Source organism: Chiloscyllium plagiosum, chromosome 28, assembly GCF_004010195.1.
Source record: "Chiloscyllium plagiosum isolate BGI_BamShark_2017 chromosome 28, ASM401019v2, whole genome shotgun sequence".
In the NCBI taxonomy this organism is placed as follows: domain Eukaryota; kingdom Metazoa; phylum Chordata; class Chondrichthyes; order Orectolobiformes; family Hemiscylliidae; genus Chiloscyllium; species Chiloscyllium plagiosum.
Window position 1 is genome coordinate 2,661,787 of NC_057737.1, and position 11,752 is coordinate 2,673,538.

At 41.1% G+C, this 11,752-nt stretch overlaps 1 protein-coding gene across 1 annotated transcript; it reads right to left on the bottom strand.

The window, feature by feature from the left end:
- Positions 1 to 5,595: 5,595 nt before the first annotated feature.
- On the bottom strand, positions 5,596 to 8,494 carry LOC122563815 (RNA-binding protein 45-like). The gene is made up of 2 exons (XM_043718009.1): positions 7,798 to 8,494; positions 5,596 to 6,108 (listed from the first exon to the last, which is right to left on the bottom strand). The coding sequence occupies exons 1-2, from the start codon at positions 8,492 to 8,494 to the stop codon at positions 5,642 to 5,644; spliced, it is 1,164 nt and encodes a 387-aa protein (XP_043573944.1). The 3' UTR covers positions 5,596 to 5,641.
- Positions 8,495 to 11,752: the final 3,258 nt, after the last annotated feature.

The following is an 11,752-nucleotide window of genomic DNA, read 5'->3' on the forward strand; positions in this document are numbered from 1 at the left end:
TCTTTGAATGACAAGAGAAGCAAAACTTGTGATAAGCTTAAATAAAGCTGAATTTGCAAAAGCAGAGGTGACGTTCATGGGACATAATATCGGTCATGGAAGGTTGACCCCATGGAATGCAAAGACGAAGGCCATTGAGGAATTTCCAAGACCGACCTCGAAGAAAGAGGTGCTTAGATTCTTAGGATTCAGCGGATTCTATTGGACGTTTGTTCCAAACTTCAGCAGCTTAATGGCACCGTTAACTGATTTGCTGAAGAAGAACACAAAGTTGCAGTGGACAGAACCGTGGCAGGAGGCATTTGACCATTTGAAAGCCATATTAACCACCAAACCAGTTTTAGCTACACCAAACTTTTCAAAACCTTTTAAAGTCGCCATTGATGCTAGTGACATAGGAGTTGGAACTGTACTCCTACAGGATGATGAGGATGGGATTGAACTGCCAGTTGGTTACTTTTCAAAGAAGATCAACATCCCCCAGAGGAAATACTCCACAATCAAAAAAGAACGATTGAGTTTGGTACTGGCCTGACAACATTTTAATCTGTGTGTCATGAACAATGGGTTGGAGATGGTTATGTACATGGATCACAATCTGCTTACATTCTTAGAACACTTTAAAGACAAGAATATTAGACTATTTCATTGGAGTCTTATGTTACAGACTTTTAATTTAAAAATCGTACATGTTGAGAGTTTTAAGAATGTGATTACAGATGCATTATCGCGGATGTAACTGTTAAAGTTTAGATGAGATTTGTATTTATTTAATGTAATACACATATATACATTATACGGGAAGAAGGTGAACTTATATTAAAGTTATTGGTATGTTAGGGTAATGTGTTCAAAGAACAGGAAAAAAAATGAAGCCATCTTTTCATTATGATGGTTCATTTTTTCTATGGGGGGGAGGTGCCATGAAGATGTGGGTGTACAGTACCTTTAAGAGAGTTAAAAGCTAGCAGAACCACCTGACACAACACCAAGTATTCTGAATAAGGTAACAATGTAACACTTGATCGAAAGCTAGATTAGTTGGTTGCCTGGAAATGACAAAACGGATTCTAATTCGGCCAAACAATTTAAATTATACCCCGAAAACATACTAAACTCCAATCGAGTTTGAATTTAGTATGTTGACAATCTTAAAAGCCAATGACACAATCTGATGCTTTTGGGGTATGCGACCAGGGAAATTTGAACAGTTGGGAGAAGAACTGCCAAGCCAACAACATCTGCAGACTGCCCTGAGAATAGCTCTCTTAAAGGTCCCTTTTTCGATCAGTAACCTATGAAGCCTAATCCCGAAGAAGAAGATACATGAAGATCCAGCTGGCTGGTTTTGAAAACTTGAATTTTTGGTAAATCTTAATCGGGGTTTTATCGGTAGTATTGTAGAAGGGGATGGTAGAAGATAGGTTAGAGGAAGGAATTGTAAATAGTTGTTAGTTAATTATTCTCTGTTTCACTTTAAGAAATAAAGGTGTACTTTTACTTTAACTAGTTCTTGGCCTCTCGAATCTTCACAGATTACTGCGCGGGATAAATCTTTTCTGTGTTGCTGGTTTAAATTAAGCAAGAGGGTTTACCCCAAGTTGTAACAATTCACACTGGAGGAAGTCTAGTTTATAGACAAGCTGGAATCAAGGGATGCACACAAATTGAGCTTTCACTGACAACAAATGGTTGAGCTGTCTATGGACTAACACAAATGCAGAGTACTGGACTAATGGTAAGATTCTTGGTAAGTGTAGATGAGCAGAGAGATCTCAGTGTCCAGGTAGATAGATCCTTGAAAGTTGCCACCCCGATTGATAGGGTTGTTAAGAAGGCATATGATGCATTAGCTTTTATTGGTAGAGGGATTGAGTTTTGGAACCATGAGATCATGCTGCAGATGTACAAAACCCTGGTGCGGCCACATTTGGAGTATGACATACAGTTCTGGTCACCGCATTATAGGAAGGATGTGGAAACTTTGGAAAGAGTTCAGAGGAGATTTACTAGGATGTTACCTGGTATGGAAGGAAGGTCTCACGAGGAAAGGCTGAGGGTCTTGAGGCTGGTTTCGTTAGAGAGAAGAAGGTTGAGAGGCAACTTAATTGAGACATATAAGATAATCAAATGGTTAGATAAGTTGGACAGTGAGAGCGTTTTTCCTCGGATGGCGATGGCTAGCATGAAGGACATAGCTTTAAATTGAGGGGTGATAGATATAGGACAGATGTCAGAGGTAGTTTCTTTACTCAGAGAGTAGTAGGGGTGTGGAACACACTGCTGGGGGATGTGGAGGAGAAAGTGAGAAACTATTGGACATCTGGAAGGGAAGGGAAGGGACTCAATCTCTGCACAAAAAGCATCTCAACCTTGAACTCAGTTTCAAAGAAGAGTCATTCTGGACGTGAGATGTTAATTCTGTTTCTCTCTCCACAGATGCTGACAGAGCTGCTGAGTTTCTCCAGCTCTCTCTTTGTTTAAATTGAGCGGTGATAGACATAGGTCAGACGTCAGAGGTAGTTTCTTTACTCAGAGAGTAGTAAGGGTTTGGAATGCACTGCCTATAACAGTAGTAGACTCACCAACTTTAAGGGCATTTAAATGGTCATAGGTTAGATGGACTTCAGATTGGTTCCACAGGTTGGCGCAACATTGAGGCCGAAGGGCCTGTACTGCGCTGCAATGTTTTATGTTCTATGACTAGTTATTGGTGTCAAAGGCCTTTGCCTACCAACAACTCTGTGATTGGTTCTCAGGTTGTCAAATGGATGGGGAATGTGGAGGAGAAAGTAAGAAACTATTGGACATCTGGAAGGGAAGGGGCTGTTTCTGCTCTGCACTAAAAAGCATCTCAAGCTTGAATTCAGGTTCAAAGAAAAATTGTTCTGGACTTGAGATGTTAACTCTATTTCTCTCTCCACAGATGCTGACAGACGTGCCGAGTTTCTCCAGCACTCTCTTTTTAGGGGCCTGACAGGCTGTTTCCCCTTGTGGGACTATCTAGAACCAGGGTGCACAATCATGAAATAAAGGGTTGCCCAGTTAGGTCAGGTATAAGGAGGAAATTCTTCTGTTTAGAATGTAAAGAACTTATGGAATTCTTTATTGGGTGGGGTGGGGTGGGGTGGGGGGGAGCAGTAGACTTATATAATTAAGTATATTCATGGCTAGGAGAGACAGATTTCTAATAATTAAGGGAATGAAGGGATATGGGAGAAGGCAGGAAAATTAAGTTGAGAATTATCAAATCAAATGAACATACGAACTTGGAGCAGTAGGTAATTCAGCCCCTTGAGCCTGCTTTGCCGTTTGATATAGTCATGGCTGATATCACCCCAGTCGCAACTTGACTTTCCTGCCTATTCTCCATAACACTTCAACCCATTACTAACTAAAAATCTGTCTATATCCTCCTTAAATTTACTCAATATCCCAGCATCCATAGCAATGTGGGGTAGTGATGTACACAGATTCACAACCCATTGAGAGAAGTAACTTTTCCTATCTCTATTTTAAATCTGCCACCCCTTATCCTAAAACTATGACCTCCCTTGAAGAAACATCTGCCCTAATCACCTTTAGCATCTTATGTACTTCAAGTAGATCTCCTCTCATTCTTCTAAACTCCAGAGTTTGGGGCCTAAACTGCTCAATCTCTGAACCACCTCTCATACAACTACATTCCTCAAGTCAGGGGGACCAAAATGGTGTGGTCTCACTAATGCTTTGTCCAGCTGAAGCATACTTCCCAATTTTTATATTCTATTCCTTTAACAATAAATACCAAAATTCCATTTGCCTTCCTTATTACCTACTGTAGCTGTTTACAGAGTTTACAGCAATTCATGCATAAGGTCACCCACATCCTTCTACATTAAAGCACTCTGAACTTTCTCTTTTAGATAATAAATTGCCTTACTATTCTATTCCTCTGACCAAAATAGAAAACCTCATGTTATTAAATCAACTATCTCATTTAATAGTGCAGCAAAATCGATGGGTCAAATGGCTTACTTTTACACCTATGCCTTACATGAACCCTTCTTGCACCTTCGCAATAATAGATGTCATAATGATAGGCATGCGGCTGTATGACTGATTTGTCCCCATCATTTGAAAATAAGAATGATGAACAGCTTCCAGCTTAAGAGAACTATTCATGACCTTATTGAACTTTTGAAAATAAGGGGGAACTCATCGAGCACCTGTCCCATCTCATTAATCATGCTTGGGCAGATATTAATTATCTTACCTGAAGCCTTATCATTTTTAAGCACAATGTTATTTATATCTATTTTGAAATGATATACAATACCAAAACCCAAACAAAAAATCTGGAACACTGATGCAAGATAGTTATTCAGCAGCTATATCATATTGGGAAGTCAGTTCTACCGTATGTTTATGTGTTTGGCCCTGTGCTATTCTTAATTGTCTTCTACCATTATCTGAAAAATATTTTGCACTTATTACCACAATTACACACCAACCTCTTACCCAGAAATTCCTTTGCTAATGTTACAGCTGTTTTTACCTTCATGTATGTGACATTTATCTATGTTCCCTTGTGAATTAAATATATTTAGATTCAATTAATTTTGTCTGTGATTCTAAAATAGTTCTGTTTTTCCACGTGTCCTTTTAATCATTGGGATCTTTGAAAATAATTTAAAATATAACTCATTTGTACTTCATACTTGATTTCCTGCATCAGAAGGCAGTCCGGTTAACTTTTGCCAGATAATGGGGCCACTTTTTGTCTTTATTCTTGCAAGGGGATTGCATTTATTACCTGTTTCTTAATTGTCCTTGAATTGATTGCTCATTCAGCCATTTCAGAGGGCAGTTAAGAGTCAACTTAGTCAACAAGAGTTACTGTGGATCTGGAGCTATAAGTAGGCTAGCCTGGGTAAGGAAGGCAGATTTCATTCCCTAAAGGACATCAGTGAACCAAGATGGGTTTTTACAACAATCAACAATGGTTATACCAACATCACTGGACTAGATTCTCATTTCAGATTTCTATAGAATACACATTTTACCATGTGACCTTGTAGAATTTGAATCATTGTTCCCAGAACATTAGCTTGGGGCTCTAAATTAACAAGTCAAATTACCAACAAACAATTACCACAGCCTCCCTTAAGTCCTCTAAAATCCAAGACCAGCATGAGGTTGGCTGCAGCCTTAGCTGGCCAATAAGATGAAACCTAACTATAGTTTGTTGCCCTGTGTACTTCATGGTACAACTCAATTATGGTTTACACATTGAAATTTGAGCTTAATTTACTTTGTACCTTAGTCGCAATAAAGTCATTCAACAGGTATATAAAACCAGAATATTTCACAAGCAATTTTTATTTTGTTCCATACAAATTATGTAAGACTTCACAATGAAGGCTGGTAATGCAAGGATTACCTGGATTTAAGCATGTTTCTACAAACTATATACTTTGAAATGTCATATCTTAAACACTCTAAACCAAATTCAGTTAAAATCTTCATTTGCTGTCCATTTCAACACAAGTAAACTGTTCAGTTGCTAGAAACAGTCACAATAAATTTAATGGGTACCCCTAAGTTTGTCGGATAGGCAGCTGATATATCTCCTCTTTCTGCAAAACTTTTCTGGAAGTTATTAGTGTGTTTTTTGGCGTTTGACTGACTCTTCTCTTGGAGATGTAGGTACAGTGAAGTCAACCTGCAACTGAGATATTGGAGTATAAGTGCCTCCTCTGAAATCAGTTGAAGGGGGGTCTATCTGATGTCCAATAGGACTGTTCCAAGCTATTGACAACATTTGAGCTGCCACAAGTTGCAAGGCCATCATTCCAACTGGGCTTGATCGCCTGTCCCTAAGGGCATCTTCAATGTAATTGAGTCTCAGCTGGTTACCAGGTGGGTACTCAAATCCATTTAGCTTTTCTTTGGCATGTACTGCTGATGCCACATTGTTGTACTGAACAACAGCATAACCCAAGTTCGGATCATTCTGAATTTCACAATATTCCAATCCTGGGATAACATCAAAGAGGCTATAAATTTGCTCATAAGTAAGCATACATTTCGTAAATACTGAAAGGCATGTAGTAATAATTTCTCCACCTACCATTTCACAAGTTCCCATTTTGCCAACTCTTCTCAATTCTCCAGCTTTTATTTCACCAGCTCTCATCATCTCACCAGTTTGTATCATTTCGCAATTCATCTTACCCATCATGTCACCGACTCCTCTCATTTCACCAACTCTTCTCGCTTCACTCACTCCTCTCATCTCACCACCACCTTGCAACTCTACACTTCTTTGCATCTCAATGACTGCTTTCAACTCACCACCTCCCCTCATCTCACTGACTGCTCTCATCTCACCACCTATCCTCATTTCATCAATGCTTCTATGCTTACTGATCTCCCTCATCTCACCACATCCCCTCATTTCACTAATGCTTCTCATCTCATTGATCCTTCTCATCTCACTGCTTACTCTTGTCTCCCCAATGCTCCTCATCACACTGACTTCATTTATTTCTCCGACTCCCCTCACCTCACTGACTCCTCTCATTTCACTGAACCTCCTTTTCCCATCTTGCACTTCACTGGCTCCTCTCATTTCACCAGCTCTTGCTCCAACTCTGACTTCATAGATGTCTCTCATTTCACCAATTCTTCTTATGTCACCTGTCCTCTTCCCAATTCCCATTTCACTGACTGCTCTCACCTCACCAACTCCTTGCATTACATCACCTCCCCTCATCTCACTGACTCCCCTCCCCTCACCACTTCCCCTCATCGTACCAACTCTCCTCATCTCACCACATCCCCTAATCTCATCAACCCCTCTCATCTCACCACCTACCTTCATTGCACCAATTCCCCTCATCTCACCAATCCCTATCTCACTGACGTCTTACACCTCACCCACTTCCCTCATCTCACCGTTGCTCCACATATTACCATCTCCTCTCATCTCACTGATGTCTTTTACCTCAGTAATTCCCCTCACCTCACTGAATCCCCTCATCTCACCACTTCCCCTCACTTCACTGACACCCCACATCTCACCAACACCCCACATCTCACCACTTCCTCTCATTTCACTGTCTCCTCTCACCTCACCGACTCCTCCCATCTCACCGATGCCCCACACCTCACCACCACCTCTCATATCACCAACTCCCCTTACTTTTCCAATTCCCCTTAACTCAGTGACTGCTCTCATTTCCCCAGTTCCTCTTATTTCACCAACCCTTCCTTTCCCACCTTGCATTTCACCAACTCCTCTCATTGCACGACCTTCTCCCACCTCACTGACTCCCCTCACCTCACAAACTGCTCCCATCTCACTGTCTCCACTTACTTCTCTGATTCCCCTCACCTCACTGACTCCTCTTATTTCACCAACCCTTCCTTTCCCATCTCGCACTTCATTGACTCCTCTCATCTCACCTCCTCTTTCTCCAACTTCATAGACTTCTCTTATTTCACCAAATCCTCTTATTTCACCTGTCCTTTTCCCATCTCTAATTTCATAAATTCCTCTAATTTCATCAACTCTTTCACCACCTCTCATTTCATTGGCTGTTCTTATTTCACTCTTTCCTATCTTACCAGATCCTCTCATTTCATCAGTCCTTCTTTCTCCCCCTCTCATTTCACCATCTCTTTCTCCACTGACTCCTCCTCTCATTTCATCAAGTCCTCTTTTTCCTTCACCTTTTAGTGCACCAACTCCTCTCATCTCACCAAATCTTCTCAATCCACCAGCTCCTCTTGTTTTTGTTGCAGTTTCATTACCAATTATTTCACTTGTTTCAAAGTTGCTACGTTCATGAAAAGGTGACATATTTTGATCTCTTAGAGGACGAAATGCTCGTCTATGTGATGAATATTCTTTGGCCCCTCTCACACAAATATTCTCAGAGTATGTAGATTTTTTTTTTGGTTCTGCAAGTATTGCCTTAAAAGATGGGTCACAGTTTTCAATGGCCTGAGCAGCCTGAGATGGTTTCAGAAATCTTACATAGCCAAAGCCTTTGCTCTCCCCTGTTTTCTTGTTCTTGATAATATTACAGTATTCAATATCTCCAAAAGCCTTAAACTTTTCTCTCAGATCATCTTCAGCATAGGATTTTGGAACCACAATAAAAATCCTAGTCAGCTCTTCATCTTCAACATCATGGTGGCTCTTAGATCCTCTGGACTGTGCAATGAACACCTTGATGGGTTTGGTGTCCCCAGTGAGAGTTTTGCCGTGCATGTCCTCCATCGCTTTACAGGCTTGCCATGATTTTCCGAACTTTACATAGGCAATACCCTTATGATTTTTGGACTGTTTGTCCCGCACTACCCAAATATCCTGGATATCGCCAAACAAGGAAAACTTTTCTCTGATTGCCTCCTCAGATATTGATTTGCTGATGACCAGAAAGAGTCGACTATTGGGTGGATGATCGACGTTCAGCATAGGACCTGAGCTACTACCATCCTCCATCATTACAAATGTCAAGCAAACTGTTGAGATGCCCCTGTGTTTTTCATTACCCCACACACTTCATCATATTCAATTCTATTTGCCATAGTTTTCTGTTTGTGTCTTTTTGTATCTTTCTGATCCAACTACACAACTTACTGTGCTTCTTAATTTTGGTCTCTTTGGAAAACTTTGACATAAAACACTTCTGTTTTGTTGGTGAGGTTGTTGTATTCTGCTATTACAGACGTTCTTCACTCCAGGAAGTCTTAGAAACTCACGTCTTAAGTACCTGTCAAAGGAACAAGTCTAAAAATTTTAAGCACAAAAGAGGCAACTGAATAGGTTAATACTTTTATTATCAATTAATTGTTTCATGCTGAAGCTTAGAAAAAAACTAATTGGAACAAATGCATTTTCAAGATGTATTTTGAATAATTTCTTTGTTCCTCCTCTTTTTCTAGGCTGTGTCATTGGTAACTACAAGCAAAGTTCGGGTTCCCACAGTTTTAAATGATTTCATAATTTAGCTCACTGTTGACAACAGGATGCCTGATCAGGGGGCTATCATCAGCAGCAGCTGGTACTGAAAAAGCTGCAACCTTTAAGGGAGAGCTGCACTGTGGCTGAGGCAAATACTGGCAATCCAGTGAGAGCTTAACCTGACCTTGAAGAATGCCACAATATAGGGGGGAGCTGGCTCTTAGGAATTTACTTGCAGCACTGAAAATCTTGATGAAGGTGCATGGTAGGAAGAATGTCCACAGGTTGAAATGGTGGAATCTCTCTAGAAGGTGGATACAATCAGGAATTAGTTGGAGCAGGTAGTGTGGAGGTCAATGTCAAAAATCGATACCAAGGACCTGGATGCAATGTCACAAGAAGTTAAATGGGCTCATACAAGTGAACGTATCTTCAAATATTTTATCATACCAACTGCACCACAAGTAATAGAAACAGCAACAGACCATTAATAGATGTGTTCAAATTATGAAGGATCTGGACAGATTGGGCGCAACTGTTCACATTAGTAGAGCATTAAGAACCAGAGGGCATTAGAGAGATGAATGTTCAGTTCTAAAATTGCTGTAGGAGAAATAGTTTGCTGGGTCCAGTGTTCTGGTGAGTCATTTAACCAGGTCAGAAGAGGAGGCTGTAAATTAGACAGTGGGGGTGAGGGATCACGTTTGAGACAATTTGTTAAATTAAGTAGAGAAGACAAGGCAAGAGAGTAAGGTAGCAATACTCAATATGGTAGCATTCATGATACCTGCAGTTTTAAATGATTTTGTAACTGGGTGCTCCAATTTCTTCCCACAGTCCAAAGATGTGTAGGTTAGGTGGATTGGCCATGTTAAAATATCCTTAGTGTCCAGGCATGTATAGGTTAAATGGAATAGCCATGGGAAATGCAGGTTTACGGGGACAGGGTAGGGGTTGGGCCTGGGTGAGATGCTCTTCAGAGGGACTCAATGGGCTGAATGGTCTGCTTCCACATGGTAGGGTCCTATGTTTCCATGAGAAATAATTCCTCCTCATCTCTGTTTTAAATCTGCCATCCCTTATCCTAAAACTATTACCTCTTGTTCTAGATGTCCCATAAGGAAAAACATCCGCTACAGGTCTACTTGGTCAATCTCATTTAGCATCTTATATACCTCAATTAAAGCTCTCGTTCCTCTAAACTCCAGCAAGTGCAGCTTAACTGCTGAACTCTCCTTATAAGACAGACCACTGTTTTCAAAACAATTTCTTACAGCAGCATGCACTATAGATCAGCAGAGAGAAGGTAAACGCTAGAATCTATTAAGGAGGAGGGGATAGAATAGAATATCTTGAAAATCTTAGTGAAATCAGGCAGAGGCAACATGGTTAATGGATTGGTTAACTAATCTGAAGCAGAAGATGGGTGTAAATGGGTTGCTTTTAGGTTGGCAGGACATGATAAGTAGTATGCCATAAAGACCAATGTTGCAGTATGAATTATTTACTTGGGATTTTTACTATTCATCTGTGGGGCATGGCCAGGGACAGGAATGGTTGTTGCAGGTTCCAGGATTTAGATGTTTCAGTAAGAACAGCGAAGATGGTAAAAGAGGGGGAGGTGTGGCATTGTTGGTTAAGTACAGTTGCAGAAAGGATGTTTGGGGACTTGTCAACTGAGGTAGTATGGGCTTTGGTTAGAAACAGGAAAGGAGAGGTCACCCTGTTGGGAGTTTTCTATAGGCCTCCGAATAGTTCTAGAGATGTAGAGGAAAGGATAGCAAAGATGATTCTCGAGAGTAATTGTCATGGGGGACTTCAACTTTCCAAATATTGACTGGGAACACTATAGTACGATTAGATGAAAGTGTTATTAGATTAGATTACTTACAATGTGTAAACAGGCCCTTCGGCCCAACAAGTCCACACCGACCCTCCGAAGAGCAACCCACCCAGACCCATTCCCCTACACCTAACACTACGGGCAATTTACCATGGCCAATTCACCAAAATTGCACATGTTTGGACTGTGGGAGGAAATCGGAGCACCCGAAGGAAATCCACGCCGACACGGGGAGGTTGTCCAAATTCCACACAGTTGCCTGAGGCGGGAACTGAACCCAGGTCTCTGGTGCTGTGAGGCAGCAGTGCTAACCACTGTGCCACTGTGCCGCCCACTAGACATGGGTCATTTTTTGTCCAGTGTGTGCAGGAGGGCTTCCTGACATAGTATGTAGACAGGCCAACAAGGGGCGAAGCCACATTAAATTTGGTACTGGGTAATGAGTCTGGCCAGGTGTTAGACTTGGAAGTAGGTGAGCACTTTGGTGATAGCGGTCACAATTCTGTTAAGTCCCCTGGGCCTGATGGCATTTATCCTAGGATTCTCTGGGAAGCAAGGGAGGAGATTGCAGAGCCATTGGCCTTGATTTTTATGTCCTCGTTGTCTACAGGAGTAGTGCCAGAAGATTGGAGGCTAGCAAATGTGGTTCCCTTGTTTAAGAAGGGGAGTAGGGATAACCCTAGTAACTATAGGCCGGCGAGTCTCACTTCTGTTGTGGGTAAAATCTTAGAGAGAATTGTAAGGGATACGATTTATGAACATCTGGATAGGAATAATGTGATCAAGGATAGTCAGCATGGTTTTGTGAAGGGCAGGTCGTCCACAAACCTTATTGAATTCTTTGAAAAGGTGACGAAGGAGGTTGATGAGGGGAAAGCGGTAGATGTGGTATACATGGACTTTATTAAGGCGTTTGATAAGATTTCCCATGGTAGACTAATGGAGAAATTGAA